At 38.5% G+C, this 20,225-nt stretch overlaps 1 protein-coding gene across 1 annotated transcript; it reads left to right on the top strand.

Annotated features, from left to right (window-relative positions):
• The first annotated feature begins 293 nt into the window (after positions 1-293).
• On the top strand, positions 294-16,459 carry LOC129272503 (acid-sensing ion channel 1-like). The gene is made up of 11 exons (XM_054909643.2): positions 294-444; positions 1,595-1,915; positions 3,848-4,015; positions 4,395-4,556; positions 4,889-5,013; positions 8,507-8,694; positions 9,205-9,349; positions 10,510-10,566; positions 11,635-11,791; positions 13,804-13,895; positions 14,488-16,459. The coding sequence occupies exons 2-11, from the start codon at positions 1,668-1,670 to the stop codon at positions 14,604-14,606; spliced, it is 1,461 nt and encodes a 486-aa protein (XP_054765618.2). The 5' UTR covers positions 294-444; positions 1,595-1,667; the 3' UTR covers positions 14,607-16,459.
• Positions 16,460-20,225: the final 3,766 nt, after the last annotated feature.

The raw sequence follows: 20,225 nt of genomic DNA, 5'->3' as shown, positions 1-20,225 counted from the left end.
GAAAAGTCACTGAACCGTAATGACAACTATAATATTTTAAGAAGACAATATCGATCGTTTTCTTGTTACATGGTGGACTGCTTTTTATCGGGTCCCCTTTCTGGGCCGGCCCCGTTATTTATGAATTACTGGAACCACAACTGCTATACCGACGATATCGCTCCATTAAAATCCTTAAAAGCCAGTGTACATATTCTTACGTCATAATCCCGTCTCAGTACTGCCTTCGTTTTCATTTGTCTTGGGAGAAAGGGATGACATTAATTTCGTAACTGTCTTGTGACCAACTACTCGGAGAAACTATTTATCAGTGTTGCTATCTGGAATGCAAGAGGAGGCTCGTGCTGCATTGGTTGAGAACTTTTGAAATCCAAATCTTTGGAATTTTTGTGCATCTTTACTGGTATATATTACACGGGAGGAATAGACACAAGGACATCTAAGGTTTGCATTCTTATTAAAAACCGTTTTTTCTGGATTTTCTGTGCCATCGCTGTTTTCGTAATTGTTTTAAAAAAATCCTCTTCTTCACTTAGAATCTGTTCCATACCACCTTTAGAAATAGAAAAATGACTTCTAAGGCCAGTCTTACAAAGAGTTGCAAGTTATCTGATCAATCGCAACTATGGACGGCCAGCAACATCAACATCTGTTAGGCATGTTTGTTCAAAATATTTTATAACTATGATTTACATTCATGCGTTTATTATTTTCTTGAAAATTCACTGTGCTTCTCTTAGTTTACCAAGGACTTGTGCAAATTTCCTGTAGAAAAATTATGACACTGATGGATTTCCATAGAGTTACGATTGATTGGATCAAACGTAACTCTTTGTAAGACGAGGCCCTGTTGTGTTTTTACATATTATAGGTTTGCTGACAAACATGAAAAAAAAAACAGGATGACGTAAACATGAATTTCCGATGTCATATCGTGAATGAGACTAAATATTTACAGCACAATTTTGCCGATTTGGAAAGGGGTTATAGAAGTGCCTGAAAGCAGTGCCTTTTCATTTATCTCATAGTATCTTGTAATAATAATAAATAGTAACCAGGGGCCCGTCTCACAAAGAGTTGCAATTGATCCGATCAATCGCAACTATGGAAAACCAGCAAAGTCAACATATGAAATGCATGTTTGTTCAAAAATTGTTCTAGATATGAATGTATATCCATAAAGTCATTGATTTCTTGACAATTAGGTGTGTTTTCCTTTGTTTACAAAGGACATTTTGCAAATTTCCTGTAGAAAAAATTATGACACTGATGGATTTCCATAGAGTTACGATTGAATGGATGAATCGTAACTCTTTGTAAGACCCAGCCCAGATGTTTGATTCCTATTTCCTTCACAGTTTGCAAGATGCCGTCTTGTTTTATAAGGTGCAGACTGAGCATCCAATCTTCTTAGATTCGTGATTGATACATTTCATTTTCATTGCTCTTTTTTAAAGCTCTGGCAACGATTTCACAATGTAATCATTGTAATTTATTTCAAGTGGCTGATGATCCACTACCAATTCAGATTCGAGGCGACACTGACACTCTGAATAAACACTATTTAATGTAATTCTTGTCATTTATTCCACAGTGGCTGATGGCCTAACCACTACTGGTGCAGCCTCGATGAATGAATCATCTATTTTCTTTTTGTTTCATCTTCGATGCCGTCCTTCGACATCATGCCGCTTCAGAAAATAAAGGTGGAACCGATAAAAGCGACGTCGACCACTGAGAAAACCACAATACCTTCCATCGACCAGGAAATGATCGCCATGAAACGGAAGGGGGATCTACCGTCGTACAACGACCGGATGTCTTGGCTCGCCGTTTTTTACAAGTTCATTCCCGACGGGATAGGAGTGGCTGGTTTACGCTACGCCTTCAATCCACGGGAGATCAGAATTAGAAGGTCAGTAGGTCTGAAGGCCCCGAAATAAAACTGGATGTATTTGCAACAAACATTAATTCAAGGTTATTATGGTACCTAATGACAATAAATATAAATTGTGGTTTATCATATCCATGATAACGGATTAACAAATTAAATTAGGGTCTACCTAGAATCTATTCATAGAAAACAATATCGTTGTACCCATTTTGAAGGTCAGTTGTCTCATTGGCCCCAAAGAAACTTAAAATTGGATGGATTCTCGACATTCAATTCAAGTTGAACATGGTCCCTCAAAAAATGACACAATTTGCTCTTTATCACAACCATGCCAACGATTTTTCTTACGAAAGTACCTAGACACAGTAGCGTACCTAGGATTTTCCACAGGGGGGGGGGGGGCAAAACCGTCCGCCAAAAAATTTGACAAGCAAAAAATAAAAGTCTTCAACCACAAATATAGGATTTCGAACCAGAAAAAAAAAATGACAAGCAAAAAAAAAAAAAAAAAAAAAAAGGTTTTCAAGCCCGTCAGGGGGGGGGGGGGGGGAAGGTCTTCAAGCTCATCGGGGGGCAAAAAAGTCTTCAAGCTCGTCAGCGGGGACAGAGATACGTCCTTTGCATGGGATGTGACTCGGGGGCAGACTGCCCCCCGTAGGTACGCTAGTGCCTATACATTAAACAGTATATCATTTTTGCGAAATGTTTGTGCGGCAAGGGTGTTTAGTCACGTTTGTCGGATAGCTATAAGACGGCCAATTGGTGAAAGTCGGTTCGAGTCGTACCTGTAGGCCCTATATTCATATCTGACTAAGATATGAATTTTTAGCACATACTGATCCTATTTTTGGGAACCTGAAAACATTAAAAATTCATCACATTCATACTTTCCAAACTGCCATTTTCATGTTCAAGTTCTCAACTAAATCTATACCTAGGCTACACCCTTTCAAGATATTTTTGATTACAACAGCAACATTCATTCATATCCTACACGCCACTCATCCAACATCCACCTCACAAACCCGATAACAATATTAGCACATAAAACGATCATCACGGCCCAGACATCTGGAATGATTTGCCCAATGATATTAAACTCACTGCATCTATATTTTCCTTTATAGCTTCATTGAAAAAATATCTTTTATCGAAGTATTCTTAAATATCACACATGCACGTTCACCCACTTGCACACACACGCACACTTCATTTCTTCATTTTTCTTCTTTCTCCTTTTCTTATGATTTGTGACGTAAGATTTTCTTCCAGACCTAGACCTATAGAATAATTGGTTTCCATGTAGCCCCTTTCCCCCTTTGGCTGCTATTACTCAAGCATTTATTTTGCTTATATAGTTTGCAACTGCATTTGTTTTTCACTACTTTGTCTTATCCTTAAATTGTATTCATGTCTAAATTTTGTTATGACACTACTATAAATTTGTCACATTACAATGTACTTTCATACTACGATTATGTTTATGTATTGTAAATTTATTTTGACTTTACAATAAATGCAGAAACTCCTGAAAAAAAAAGAAGAAAAAAAATGTCATCTATGTAGGACCTATTTTGATAAGTAACAAGTACACATATTCAGACACACTCACGTACTCTATCAAACGATCACCCATTACTAAAATCCTTACACAAGCCACCGTTTCTATCAGTACACATTTATGTGTCATTGAGAAAGTGTGGGTGTGTGTGTTTTGGAGTGGGTGTGAGTTATGTATATTACTCGATTAGGGTATGCGAGCTTATGTGGGTAAAATGATCTGTGTGTGTCGGGGGGGGGGGGGTGGTGCTGCGTGGGGGAATGACGAGAAAAACGCGTCCTAGCTCATCGTACTTCATCACTAAACGATTCGCAATCTAACACTCAACCCGTCAAACTTTGAAACCACTACTGAAGACCTAATTAATTCGATTTTTAATTTGCTATTTACAGATCAATATGGCTTCTTCTCGTGCTCATCGCTTTCTGTTTCACCTGCTACCAGATCGTAGATAGGATCTTGTATTTTGCATCCAATCCGAAGGACGTTGACATCAGCATCGACTACAGAGAGGAGGTTCCTTTTCCTTCCGTCGCTATCTGCAACATCAACATATTCAGGTAGGCCTATCTAGGAACACGCCTAGACACTCCTTAGATAATTAGAATACATCTCTGTAAAGGACACTTCAATTAATTATCAGTCAGATACTGAAGGATATCATAGTCCATATTTTGGCCTCGTTTAGTGAAAGCAAGCCATAGATTTATCCCCGGATGTAACTGTGCAAAAAAATTGTGCCTTTCACGGACGCCCTCACTCGATCGCAGTTCCCACAGTTCTTAATCTTTCATGGTGGCATTTCCGTTAGTCATTGCGTCTTTGTGACGTACATTTGCAGAGATTGGTTAAGATGTCTGGGATTAATCTGATTCTGGAATTTATTTGAATCCAATTTTACAATTTCTTTCCTTTGTGACACGGTGACTAAATGTTCAGGAGAGGGGCAGTCAATGGAACAGTCTTTGAGGAGTTTCTAGCCGATCTGTTCTTCAACGGTACATCTGTAAACCTGACAAAATACCGAGATGAGTTAGAGCAGTACGAAATGACTGAGGCGTTTCGAGAAATGGGGCATGACATCGAAATGACAATAAAAAAGTATGTATAATATTGGCCTATAGTATACAATTTGGTCGGTTCCCCTCCCCTCTCTCTCTCAAACACACCCACTCACACACACACACTAACGCACACACTCTATAAAAAGTTGTATTTAAAAATAATATAATTTGGTAGGTATCTTACTGTTTCTTTTTTACATTTAAATGGTTAGTAAATACATTTCATTGTTTTAAATCTAAATCACTTTTTTTTTCCGGTAATTTAGTTGATAGGCAGAAAACTGAGCGCTTAGAAACACCTGTATTAAGCGCCCTACAAATGTTATAATTATTATTATTAATTTGCCACCTTCTCCTTTTCATGTCTAGTTTTTACTGGAGCGGCTTGGAATTGTCCCTTGACAATTTTACCATGAGAAACACGGAAACGGGTGTGTGCATCGTTTTCAACGACATTGACAATGGATTCCCACAGTTGATGGCCAGTGGTAACGGTACGTTAGTAAACGTAATGTCTGGTATTGCTGATTAGTTTTTAATCAAGAGAGCTACTGAGCATAACTACGCCAAAGTTACTTGGTTTCCGGGAAACTGAGATCGAAGACGGGGACCGCAAAAACGCCGGTGTTAATTTAACACCAACCTGGTATCTATATCAGTCCACACCAGAGAGGTTGAAACAACACTGGTTTGGCGTTAGGCTAACACCAATTTGGCGCAACACCAATTTGTGATAAACCAATATCGGTTTATTAACTGGTGTTGTTTCAACGCTTCCGATATAATATCACACATGTAAATAGGTAGAAACCGGGATAGTGTTAGACCAACACCGGTGTTTTTGCAGTGTACGTACCGGTACGTACACGCACGCGTGCGCTTTGATCCCGGGCCCAGTCTTCATATTCCAAAATATCAGGCTATTTTGGAAAAGGAATACGGAAGACTGGTAATCAAATACACACTGAGTGCGCATACATAGATCACCGGTCTTCATGTTCCAAACTCGGCGATACTCCACATACCAACATATATGTTACACTGTTCTTTGGTGCGTATCATTTTGTCAGACAAGTTGTCAGAACAGGGGGCCGATGCTGAAAGAGTTGCAATCAATCGCAACTCTAAAAATCACGCGCAACTTGATTTTCAACCAATCAACAGCGCGCATTTGGGCCTTGTGATTGATTTTTGAGTGACTTACGTTTAAACGCAACTCTTTCTGCAACGGACCCCTGATTCCGATTGGCTGAGGTGCACTATTACTATGGTAATTGTCGGATAAAACGTGCGACAAGCCCTTTCATGGAACTCCCTGGTCTTCATAAAGACAATTATTAGCAGATCATTTACAAAACCGTATTGCCCTAGAATTTATGAATATCGGGAAATGATAGGTATATTATTTGTATTTTCCCCGGTCTTTCAGCGCATATTGGGTGATTTCAAGTACGGTGTTGAAATCTGGTGTTGGTGTTGTGACAACACCAACACCAGCCACAACACCGTACTTGAAATCAGGCTGGTGTTGGGATTGACCTCGGAAAATATGACGTATTTCCGGCAGTTCGTGTTGAATGCTGGTGTTGAATGTCGTCTGCTGAACCCAGCACTGCGGCTGGTGTTGACGATCTACGTGCAATTTCCCCATTCACCAACACCAACCCCCAGGGATTGGGAAAATCATGATTTCAAGTTCGGTGTTGGTGTTGGTGTTGGCAATCTCAAGCTCGTGAACGGGCGGCGAACACGATGAAACATCCCCGTAAAATTAGCTTTTACAGTTAAGATGAGTACAAATCATTTGAGCTGTATATATTTTGATGAAGAATAATGTTCACTCTTTCGAATTCTTGAATTAATTAAAACATTGGTATTCTGTACGATGAGAATTTAATGCATTTCTCTCCGATTTCATTTTCGTCGTCGAGACTTCTCGCGTGAAGTTGAGATGATTTAGCAGCGCAGCGCAGAGGCGTGACGTCATGTGTTATCGATATAGCAATCGGTATCATTCATCTGAACCCAGCTCGGTGTTGGAGCTCGGTTCAGGGGCCTTTTTACGCTCTCAACACCAACACCAACACCGAACACATGGAGACGACGAAAAATACACTTTTGTATTTTCCCTGGTCTCACATATGGACCCCATGGAAGAACAGTATAGTCATGTCGACTAAACTGATAATGGGCTATCCATCCGTTTTGCTTTTTGTGTTTTTATACGGAAAATAAATACTATACTATACTATACTATACATCCGGGCATCTGAGGATGCGTAAAGAAAGAGATAAGCGTCGTGATCCGCGCAGCACAAAATACGGTTTTTAATTTTACAAGTGCACACCTAGTTACCAATAATGCATGTAGCATTTCCATTTATTTGAAAGCAGGATAAAAGAGCATTGTAGATGAAATGCCTTGCTCACGGGCATAGCTGCCGCGGCCGGAGATCGAACCCCGGACTTTTTCATGTACAGCTAGGTGCCTTAAGCTACTCGGCTACGGCACCTCCACGTATGTCAATCAAGATCGATACTGCAAGATTTCAAATACGATGGTTTAGCTTAGAAGCACAGTGTGATCAAAATGAAAAAAAAATGGAGTCACGTTCTTAAAATGTTAAATATATAAATTTTCACGATTTTGCTCTAGATGTCTGATTTGAAAAATATATATATATATATCTGGCTCTTATACAGTGCGTATCAAAAAAAAGTTTACACTTTGAAAAAGCCCTGGGAATTAAAAAATATACAACATGTGGGTAATTTTTCACATATAATCTTGGGTTTGGGTCTCATCTATCCAGTGAAAGTGAAAGTTTTGACAGAATGTTACACTTGAGTAAGCACTGTCCATTTTTGTGAAGCTCGCAGAAATCTGTTTGCGCAGAAATGCTCCTTTTCACGCTATGTCAAGGGGAAAGGGCGAAATCAAACTTATCCTGCGATACATTTCTCATACATTTTCCTTGCACTTTCAGTCAATTGAAATAAAACGGATACATTCAAGCATTTTGTAACAATTTTGCCACCCAAATTGAAATTTCAACACTTAGTAAGCACAACTTTTACCTTTTTGTGCAAGCTGGATCTGAGGACATACCTGAATCTGAACAAAAGTTTATCTCAGACATCTCCAGCATTTTTTCACTAAGTTTTTATCATTTAAAGTGGGTTTACATTTCATTTTTCATTTAATACTTGTTTCTCCACACTTTTTTAAAGCTTGACAATGATTAACAAAATGAAAATCAAGCCTAAGCCATTTCATGTAAATCACAGCTCAGTGTAAAGCAAATATCGTCACAATGGCCTTGGTGTGTAGGGGAGTGGGGTGGGGCGCATTGCACTCTTCGAAGTGTTTTGGGCAAGGAAACAAGTTTAAAAAGGTAAAATATATCTTCAAATCAAATTTACTAGCTAAATTCCACGTGTTCTTCATGATTATGGTCTACTTTTATTCGCATAACTATTTCAAGGTTCTGCGCAAATCATTTTTCACCAACTTTTCAAAAGTAAGTGGTGCTCACTCAAGCGGAAATATTTTTCGACATTTATATCGTCATTTGCTTAAATGGATCTGTACCAATGTTAAAATGTGGAAAAGTCTTGAGAATATTACAAATGTATAATTTTACAGGATTTTTTCTAAGTGTAATTTTTTTTTTGATACGCACTCTATAGGGAAGCATCAAATATATTGCCTTTAAAAGAACCATATTGCCAGCGTCTAAAGACTCGGGCTTATTATGATTTTATTGCGGGCAATATACTTTGTGTCCCCCTCAAGGTCAGTCAATGTTATATAATTATTGTTGTTAAATTATTGGCACAAAAAAACCCACCAAGTTAGGGAACTGTCGAGTCCGTTATGCCTGCTACGCAGAAGGCGCGCGGCTGAATATCTAAATAACACTCCATCTGCCGGCAAGACAGTTTTTAGACCGTTTACACATGGCTGTTTTATTCCTTATTCCCTAGGACCAAGAAAAGGTTTGTATCTGAAGTTGCAAGCCTCTCAGGATGACTACTACTTTCATCCCTTTCAAGCGATTAGCGCTGGATTTCAGGTCCTACTCTACGACTACGGCACTGAACCTGTGGTTGAGAGGGGTTCTTTCGGCATCGCCGTTGGGATGGAAACACACGTTGCTGTCGATATAACAGAAGTGAGACATTTTATACAATTATATTGGAAAGTTTCATTCTAACTTATAGCGGAAGGCAGTTGTCCAGCTCAACAAATCAATGAATGGCATATTAAAAAATTCGATGATGGGCAAACGTTTTCAGTCACAGTTTTAACCCTTAATATTCCAAAGTCACATGTTTGCGTTGTATAATGATAGGAGTAGAAGTGGATCATTATGTCAATTAGCTGGGGGTATGGAAATTTGTTTAACAGGCAATGGCAATAAGGTCTCCTTTAAACAAAGAGGACCTATTGTCAACCTCACTTCTGAAAGGGGAAGAACAAGAGGGAGCTCAACATAACCGCAAGGTATTTTTATACGTACGAAGTTTGGTATACGCGTGAAAAACTTCCCCCTTTACCGGGATGAGTTCCGATTTTTCCCACATGTTAAGAGTTTGAAAAAATGAACACGTATCCTTTTGTGTTTGTTAAGGGTCGTCTCGACAAGACTATTACCAATCCTCGTTCTTTTACATCTTTGCAGTACTATAACCTACCGAGACCTCATGGACTATGTGAAAACAAAACCCTGAAGTACTTTGACACCTACGGATATTCGGAATGCGCTCTGGAATGCGCATCGGAGTTCGTCCTCGAGCGGTGCAACTGCAATATTCTATCCATGAACAGTAAGCATTAGGGGGTATCAATCTTTGCTACCTTTTTGTGACATTATAAGAAATGTCATAAGGTGCCGACGCTTTTTAGGACATTTTTCCCCTGCAACTTTCATATACCTTTCTTACACACTTCATACACCTTTCCAACATCTTTTCTACACCTTTCAGAAGCCTTTAATACACCTTTACCGTTAATATATCTGCCAGACTCCTGCAGTTTACAATTTGCAGGTTTCATCTATATCTATTAATTGCATCTGTCCTAGATGGACCTCTCTCGGGCATGTTTCAGCAAACATCGGGGAGTCCTGCTTCCTCGACCCACGACGGATTCGAAAACATAGAAAATGTATTGTAAAATGCCCTTAATTACAATGAACAACAAGAAGTAGGGCCGAGAAATCTTTGTCGAAAATTGGTAAATGAAAACAGCAGTTTCGTCTTGGACAATGGACCAACGACATATTTGCAATTTTTCGTCAGCTCCGAAACATGAGGACAAAACTGCTGTGTCAGTTCACCAATTTTCGACAAAGACCTCCCAGTTGTTGCATTGTCATTTGACGGGTATTTTCAATGTACAGTGGCGGACCGTGACCCGGAGGAGACAAAGCATTGGAGGGGCACTGTATTGTTTGTGAACAATGTTGTGCCCCTCCAATGCTTTGTCTCCTCCGGGTCACGGTCCGCCACTGTCAATGTATTTACTTTGTTCTAGAATCCGTCGTGCATCGATCGTGGAAGCGAAAACTACCTGGTATGATCATTGTGGCAAACATGCCGAAGGACGATGAAATGGGGGTATTTCGTGACGGCGTCAGCTTATTTTGGTACTTTCGGTCCTATGCAGAATATTTGTGTGGGATGTGCATTACATATTCCTGACGAATGTCGCAGTCATACATGAATCCAAACCGACGAATCCAATGACTTACTATCGATCGATTCGTATCGGTTTCGTTGGTGTGACAGTAGAACCCAGAAGGCATCGCGATCGGTTGTCCATCTTGGAAAATGCATTTGTTAATAACTGTCCAAGTACTGTAGAATACTGTAGAGATAAATTTCTTCATCGTATAGTATGACTGAATGGATGTACATCTATTATGTCTGTTGGGAAAAAATTCCGCTTTTGAATGATTTCCACCCTGCTCTTTCCTCCGATACAGCCCCCGCACGAGAATGTAACGCGTATGAATTCTTCAACTGCGTTAACCCTGCTGTTGGTGAGTACCTGTACCGGGACCTGTACTACTGACAGAGGTTTGTACAAATAATCAGCATTTTGAGTACCGTTCTCAAACACTGATCTTCCTGAAAGAGGGCAGAGTTATTTTCCAGTGTCTGGGTTCTGATGCCAATTTCTTTTCAAACTTTGGTCCGCCCTTTACATATAATGACTTTTCGATTTGCGTGTTCCCTGGTGAAAAAAAAAACCGTACGTCGCAAGAGACCGACTTATATAGCTGTGTTCAAGCTATTCAAAGTCAGTGATGAAACTCTGCGATGGAGGTTCGATTTATCAGCTCATCTAGCTGTTTTACTCAGATCATTCGTAAATGTCGGGGAATGATAACTGAGTGAAATTTCTTCTCATTATTGGACACAAAGGTGTACTGTGTAAACATAAGAAACGTCCAGGTTTAACTTAATTTTAGCGAAGAGTTGGACCCCGGGGCCACTTCCATTGACGAGTGGATACCATGCGTGGCCATGGGGTTTCGAAAATGAAAATTGAAAACTACCATAACCAAGTATTTTCCATGTTCTGAAAATGCACCCCTTAACAAGTATTGGCGTGTGAAACCCTACCCTTAACAAGTATTTAATTGGAAAACGGTACCCTTGGCTTGACAAGTGAATTGCCTCCTAAACAAGTACAACGATATCTTAAATGTTATGTCACGGACGTCAGCTTTACCTTTATTTTTCATTGGGTATAGTACCACCACAACTCGCTCAAATCGGACACTAAACACAGTGTTGGGGCAGAAAGTACATCCTTTATAAGTATTTTAGTATGTTTATACCCTCGCAAATTGGACCGTAAGCACGTTTAGATTTCATAGCGAAATACCCCTTTTCATTATTTTAGAGTTTTTCACACCCTTATTATGTTACGTACGTAACGTGCCCTATCTTGAAAAAGAGATCCTTTCTACGTTTTTTTTTTGGTCACGCATGGTATCCACTCGTCAATGGAAGTGACCCCCGGGGTTGGACCACGGCCTAAGTAAAACCGAACATTGCGGGCCATAGTAATTCGCCTTTTTGTCCTTTTATTTATTGGAAAGAGGCCTATGTCGACGAACGGCATGAAGTATCCTGTCATTGTCCGGTCCCATGCTTCATTCGTGAATATACCTCGTCCGTATCAATCTTGACTTCCCCGTCTCAGCATTGGTCTACCTACTCGGCCCCTAAGTTTGGCGTGTCTCCAGAATTTTTCAGGTACGTGCAATGGACTTTTCAATTTTCAAATTTTCCCGAGGAAAAATTTGACAAGCAAAAAAAAATGTCTTCACTTTCAAGGGGGGGGGGGGAGGCACACTTGTCTTTTACATTTTATTTGTGCCTCTCAAAGGGGGGGGGGCACGGGCCGGCTGTGCCCCCCCCCCTCTGGATCCGCCATTGATGTACGTCAATTATAGCCTGTTTTGTGTTTTGAGTGAAGCAACGAGTGGCAATGTGCATGCTCGAACTATACTATTAGTGGACGATATCAACTTTTCGTGACAACGACGTACGTGCGGTTTGTGTGGTTCCACGGAACATTACCCGGTCACAAAAAGTCTAGTGTGACGTACCGGCCTAGTCACGTCTATATAAGTGGACGTGCAAAAGCATACATTTCCCTTGTATTTGACCATTGCTCAAGGCGGCGCCATTTCACTCTGATACTAGGCCTACTAACACTGCGCCAAACCATACCATGCGTCATTACTTACATACACTTTCAGCTTGCTGCAACGTTTAGAATCTCTTGAAATTTCCCGTCAAATCACAATGAACAGATTAGAGGTCATTGTCGAAAGTTGGAGGACCGGGAGGGCACAAAAATTGCAAATGTGTCGTTTGTCCAGAGCCCGGGTCGACGCTGCAATTTTGATTCACCGATTTCGGCTGCTTTTTTATGAAGGGCTTTTGACAAAAGACTATAAGCGTTATAGACATGATAGAAGGCGTCTGCGAAATGATTGCGACAATGCCCTACTATTCAATTCAATTCAATTCAATTCAATTCAATATAATACATAGGCGGCGATTTCGTGATCAGTTTGGTCCATCGGGGAGGGGGGGGGCGTCCCCCTTACCCCAGGATTGCCGCCAATGCTGTAACATGACAAGTCAGGATGATAGCATGAAAATACTACAAACTCTGTAACCATCAGACAAGTTTCGAGTAGTAACCGAATTGAAAAAAAAATAGAATTTTAGAACAAGAACAACACCATCAGCTATTACAAGAACTGACAATAAGTAGAATTTTGTGAAGTATTGCCTCCAATTTCATTATTTGAAAATATTTCTGTTAATATTTTTTTGTCTCATTTTGATGAGACCACTCTTAATTAGGCCTATGAAAAAAAAAAAATCGAGATTAAGATTCACCAAATTTTTTAATTTGACACACTGTATTAACTGATCACTCTAAATGCAAAAAGAGCAAATCTGATCCCCAATCACACTCTTCCCAGAGTGAGACGATGGACCAGTCGTTTTGGAGTGGGATTTACATCTTTTGAGAGTGCATTTATAGCTCCTGTAGTGAAAATGTCTAAAATACACACTGTTCACTCCAAAAGGAGCTATAGTGCTTTCTCAAAAGGTGCAAATCCCACTCCAAAATGAGTGGTCCTCGGCTCACTCTGAGATTAGCTGTTTTGCATCACGCTGTTCAGTGCCAACAACCAGAAGAAAGTTTCAACAAAAATTTTGTCCGACAAGTTGTCATATCTGACATCTTTCCTTGATTCCGGTTGGCTGAGAAGCACTGTTACTATAGTAACTTTCGGATAAAATGGGACTTGTCGGACAAAATTTCTGGCAGGTTCTTTCACGAAATTCTCTCCTGTCCTTTGCACATAATTATTGCGTCGTTCAGCCGAAAAAATATGCACAAAAAATGACCAATGGCTCATGTAATACAATGTGCGTCCCAGAAAAAACCCCGAAACCGAATCAGTGATTATTTGACAGTAAATTATAGTTTCCATTACTCCCAATATTAGATTGATTTAAAGTAATAAAAAAAATGCCTTTACGTTTCAGCATTATGTTGATTAACAGTTATTGCATTCACACGACCAGTTAGTTAAATTGATAACATTTGCCAGAAATTCAAGCCAAATTATTAAACATACAGCCACATATTGGTTACATATCAGAAAAAAAATGTCAATGCATTTTGTCATTTTACTTTCGAACGGCTTCTACACATAATATCTCTTTGTACGTTTCAGGAATAATGTCTGTTCACTTGTGATATTCATGAAAGATCTGAGCGTCGAAACTATCTCGCAACAGGTTAAATACCCGTTCTTCAGTTTGTTATGTGAGTACCGGGATGTCGGGAGACGAGAGTAAAGTAGCTTAGCGGAGGGGGTAGGAGGAAGGGAGGGGCCCGGAAGTAAGGGGGGCGGCGGGCGAGGAATATGAGCATGGGGTGGTCTTCCTCTGCTGTTCTGCATCTGCAGTGATTGAATGTTTAAGTTGTTATAATAGAATCAATGGCAAAATAGATAAAGTTTTAGTATTTCGGCCTTTCTTTTGACCTCTTTTTCATTTTATCATTTTTATCTAAAGGGGAATTGACCTCAGAACACGGCTAATCTGCTGTATTAGGTTATTATTTTACACTAGGGTAGCCTTGATATAATTATGAACATTTGATTTAAATATCCTTGAAAATCAATGTGTTAAAATGTCTTGAACTATAAAGCACGACAAATGTTTTGGCAAATATTGAGGTAAGAATGCTATAAATTATTTTCCATATCAGTCAGTATTTGCATAAGACCAAATAATGAAATGTTGCATCTTGGATAAGAATGCAGGTCCGTTTCATTACTATGATGCCTTGAGATGGCGTTCCTCAGAGAGGCTAGCGACTTTAACATTATGATCCATTTGTTTATAATTGGCAGGTGATATCGGCGGTTCCCTTGGTCTCTGGCTCGGTGGAAGCGTTCTGACCGTGTTTGAAGTATTCGATCTGTTCAGCATGTCAACATACATCTACTCAAAGATGAACCATCGGAGATAATAGGATATACTGAGACAATATGAGCTGAAAACACTCAAACTGTCCGGAAAAGAACCCCGTTTGAAGCACTGCTTAGCATGGAAGAGAGTTATTGAGAGGATACGTTTGTCAGTAATTAATAATGCGAGCGCGATTTGGGGGACTAACGGCGACCGCACACCTTACGATTGGTCTGCGACCCGATTTAAGAATAAAATGTAGTAGAATTTGATGCTAATATTGAGACTTGAAATATCTTACTGTGTAATGTTCTAAATGATCGTACGAATACCTATGTTCAAATCTGTGACTATGCTATCATCCTTCTTAGAATAAAAACGAATTTAATATATAGTCGTAATGACGTCACAGCAGTCGTACGATTGGCTACGATTTGAAACTAATTTGGCCTTTACTCCAAAATAAAAGCTTGCAATCTTTCAAAATGGTTATATTAGTATTCTTTCAATTAATTTTAACCTCAAATAAAATGATATGTTCCATTCACATTTTCAGAAAATGAGCAAAATGCGATTAGTTCCAAAATCGGATCGCGAACAGTGGTAAGGTGTGCGGTGGCCTTAAGACCTGAAAACTGTATTCAGTTTTATATCAGACCATAGGTCTAACTCTGCACTAGCTGTAAAGTTGTTACAACCTCGAAAGTAATTTTATGTCCAACCAATTTGGAGCAGCATTTTACCCAATGCGGGAAGCATATTATCCAGTAAGGTTAAAAAAAATAAGCAGCAATGACTTTAGAATGGGCAAAATTTTCATCACACTGGATCAATTGAAATGCCCAAAAGAAATGCCCAATGTTGGTTGGACACATAATTACCCTCATTGAGCACTTTTACCCAATATTTTTTTAGAGTGTGTGCTAAAATTATGGGGAGCCAAAAACTCAAAAATTCTGCAGTTCTGCTTATATAGTGTTTATTTCTTAGATACATTTGCTATTTTGTTTCCCTTTGCTTTCATAACGAATAAAATATTTCAATTATCATTATGAGAGAGTTATAAATGACTTTAGTGTCATAAGACTAGTTAAAAATTGAACATCTTCTAAATAGAGATAACATATTTTTTAATGTTCATAATAAGTTAAAGATCATTCTTCCTTCTAAAACTTTATTCTTATACAATTCGTTAGTCCTCCCTTATAACATATTGTAATGTCGTCTGGTCAAATTGATTTTCTTGAAACTACACAAGAGAGCAATTCGTATGTGCACAGGGTCACATTACTTGGCTCACATTGACTCAAAACGTTAGCTTTAATATTTTAATTATCAACTTCTATAGTTAGCTCCATCCTTTAATAATAATTATGTTTAGGTTTAACAGGTCTGTTCATTCCTACCCAGCCCGCACATCTGGAAACCTCCGTCTCACCAACCCCAAGTTATTAATAACTCAATCAATTCCTGATATTTAGAACAATTTCTAGACATTGTTAAGTCGTGTTCAATAATATTCTAACTGAAAGCTACTATTAAAAGAATAATCATACATATTTTTAATCATATGAATTCCTTCTATAGATTAATAATTCAACTGCCCTGTACTGTAACTGTACCTGCATTGCACCCACTTGATCAATAAAGGAAGACTTTGAATGTACAATTTTTACGAGGCCGCCATCTTTTAAAGCTTCATCGATCACGATGGCGGTCTCCTGCATGCATTATTTTAAACTATGATTATTTTCTTTCAAGTGAATAATGCATCTTGTTAATATTTTTGTCATTGCTTATATTATGACTATTGTATTATTGGTTTGTAAAATATGTATTACCTTTGTATATGTTATGTTGCATATTCATCATGAATGCAGAAATAAAATAAAATCAAATCAAATTCGTGCCCCTATATCGGCTCTCCATAGTCAACTTTAAACTTTAAACCAGGGTTTAATTTAAACCCTGGTTCAGAATACGGACCATCGTATTTAATCATGGACACGATGCATATGTCACTAAACAAAAATAATGGAAGCTGAAGCATACTTTTGTTGTATATTAACTTATTATTAACTTACCCTTACTGAATGGGAGGGGGGGGGGGAGGCGGGCGTCGATCCATTTTTCAGATGGGGGCATGATTCCTCCAAAGTACTTCATGGAGTGCCATTTTCGCCCCCTTCAAACATTTATATGATTGATTGCATTGACTAGGCCTTTGTACATGATCAATCGTACAAATTAGTTCTACAATCATTCACCAAGCTTTTTGTTACGGATCCCAGATAGGTTGTCGAAGTTCCTAGAATCCTAAGTCCTAGTTAGACTATTTGCATGTCTCATCTTAATGAATAGAGTAAAATTCACCAAGAAAAATACGGAAAATTTCATCAAAATCTGATTTCAATGAATCTTAAAGTTTTATTTTGTGAAAAAAAACCCCGTAATATGCACGTCGTCATGACTACTCATTAGGTGGGCTGATGATCTCACATCCCCACTTTCCTTTTTTATGTAGGCCTATTACATGAAATCATAATCATTTCATTTTTGTCTCGCCTGCATAGCAGAGCGAGACTATAGGCGCCGCTTTTCCGACGGCGGCGGCGGCGGCGGCGTCAACATCAAATCTTAACCTAAGGTTAAGTTTTTGAAATGACATCATAACTTAGAAAGTATATGGACCTAGTTCATGAAACTTGGACATAAGGTTAATCAAGTATTACTGAACATCCTGCCTGAGTTTCAGGTCACATGACCAAGGTCAAAGGTCATTTAGGGTCAATGAACTTAGACCATGTTGGGAAAATTATTTTCAAAATCTTAACCGAAGGTTAAGTTTTTGAAATGACATCATAACTTAGAAAGTATATGGACCTAGTTCATGAAACTTGGACATAAGGTTAATCAAGTATTAGTGAACATCCTGTCTGAGTTTCAGGTCACATGACCAAGGTCAAAGGTCATTTAGGGTCAATGAACTTTGGCCAAGTTGGGGGTATTTGTTGAATTACCATCATAACTTTGAAAATTTATGGATTTAGTTCATGAAACTTGGACATTAGGTTAATCAAGTACCACTGAATATCCTGTGCGAGTTTCAGGTCATATGGCCATGGTCAATGGTCATTTAAGGTCAATGAACTTTGGCCGTGTTGGGGGTAAATGTTAAATTACCATCCTAACTCTGAAAGTTTATGGATCTAGTTCATAAAACTTGGGATATAAGAGTAATCAAGCATCACTGAACATCCCCTGTGAGTTTCAGGTCACAAAACCAAGTCAAAGGTCAGTTAAGGTCAATAAACTTAGGCCATGTTGGGGTAATTGTTGAAGTGCCATCATAACTTTGAAAGTTTATGGATAGAGTGAATGAAATGTGGACATGGGTGTAGTTGACAGTCTTAAGTCTCCGTTCAAATGTCATTTATGGTCAATGAACGTGGTATTATGTCATTATCTGAATGATGTTTTTGTGAATGATTATTTCATAGTAGTTTTTAAAGTTTGCACTGCTGCTATATTAAATTGCGTAATGCAGGCGAGACTGCCAGAGGCGTTCCACTTGTTGTTATATGTTTCCCTAGCTTATATATTATTGAATAAAAAGTTGCGAAACGGAATATTTATATATTAACTCCGTTTTAATCCATTTTTTTTTATTGCAGGACCGTGAATAAATATTATTTCATGTAATAAAATACAAAAGAACAAGTGGGTATATTATGACATCATCAGTTCGCTAATGGACTATTCGTGAAGACATGCACAAAACTGTTTCACCAAAATAATGCATATCGATCTTTACTGTTTCATTCCTTGACTTTGATTTTGATCAAATTCGCAGTGTTTTGTTTTTCTTATTTTTCTGTATCTATTAAAATCATAATATTTTCAGCCTAGAGTACCCCTTTAAAAGAATACAAGTTTTATAGTCGTATATGCTACAACCAGTGGCGTACCGTGGGTCACGGCATTGGGGGGGGGGGGGGGCGGGCACCATCAAATATTTTGAGTCACTTAGCGCGCTCAGTGCCAGGTATACTGACCTAATAGAGACATTTAAGGACAATGTCATATGTACCTCACTGATCAAATAATGCGAGCGCGAAGCCCGAGCTAAAATTTGCTTAAATTCAGACCTAAAAAGGGACATTATAATCAAATTTTTGTAGTCATGATAGGTACCTGTCTTGCTTAACAATGCGAGCGCGAAACGCGAGCTGAAATTTTTGTATATATAATTGACCTCAAACAGGGATATTTTAAGGACTATATTTTAATAATCCATTAAGAGTATACATATCTCACCATAGTCATCTAATGCGAGTGCCAAGCGCTTGCTGATTTTGTTAATATTACATCTGAATACATGAAGCACTTTCTGTAGTCATTGTAATCATGATTATCATACGCATCTCACTAATCAAATATTGCGAGCGCGAAGCGCGAGCTGAAAATTTAGATAATTCAGACCTGAAGTGGGGCATTCTAAGGCTTGTTTGTAGGAATTAACTAGGACCATGCGTATTTCATTAACCAAATGATGCGAGCGCGAGCTGAAAATTTTTGATATTCAGATCAGAAAAAGGGACATTTTAAGGACTGATTTTAGGAATTCATGGAGAGCAGACGTATCTCACCAATCCACTAATGCGAACGTAATCACGGACAGGAAATGTTTCATATATATTAAGACCTTAACATGGGGCAATCACTTTAAGTAGTCATGGAAAAGAAGCATATGTCACTACATAAAACAATGATAACTCGAAGTGCGAGGAAATATATTTGGTGTATATTGACTTGAAAACGGGAGGTTTTTGTACAACAGGATTATAAATCTCGTTAAACAGACAATGCGAGCACCTGGAACAATAAAGACATAGGCCCTGCATGAGCAAATTATGTTTCATAAAGTTATGATAAAAATGTTTCTTATGTAATGTACAATTATGATATAATTTAACATTATAGTGAATAACATTTTCTTCTTTCCCACTACGTTTCTCTTCCTTTCTCCCTCTTTTTTCCCTTTCCCCGTTTTTTTGTCAGCAGATGGGAGGGGGCACGTGCCCCCCATGCCCCCCCCCCCGTAGTTACGCCACTGGCTACAACCCCGATACTCGTATATGTCGTTTTTTTCTGTAACTGCAAAAAACCCCAACATATATAGGTCTATGCCTATTTTTTTTTTGTACATTGCATTTGTATTGATATTTTCTCTTACCTACCGTTTGATAATGTTTGACGTTAATAGCTTGAAAAAAAGTGAAATCTTATATGTCTTTAATTGTCCCATGGAGCTATTAAACACATAGCTCCATGATTGTCCTGTATCTGGGTGTGAATTTATACAGTACATTCATGGAGCTATTAATAGCTCCATGGTACATTATAATCAAAATGTATTTATTATTTAAAAAAACTTATTCAAGTTTTGTCAGTCGCAGTATCTTTAAGTCATGAACAAGTAAATGACATATAATGTTACCGTTCTTTCCCTTTGATTTTGAGTCTGTTAAGTCTGTTAAAATAGGTTGATGAATATAATGAAAGAAAGAGATAAAAAGTGGATTTGAAATAATTTTATCATTAGCAGGCATATATAATGGCAGCAATTGTCAAATAAGACTAATTGCCGATACCATAGAATTAAAGAGCGGCGCCATAT

The sequence above is a fragment of the Lytechinus pictus genome, chromosome 12, assembly GCF_037042905.1.
Source record: "Lytechinus pictus isolate F3 Inbred chromosome 12, Lp3.0, whole genome shotgun sequence".
Classification (NCBI taxonomy): domain Eukaryota; kingdom Metazoa; phylum Echinodermata; class Echinoidea; order Temnopleuroida; family Toxopneustidae; genus Lytechinus; species Lytechinus pictus.
Note: the sequence above shows the minus strand (reverse complement) of the source record. Positions and strands in the feature narration are given on the sequence as shown.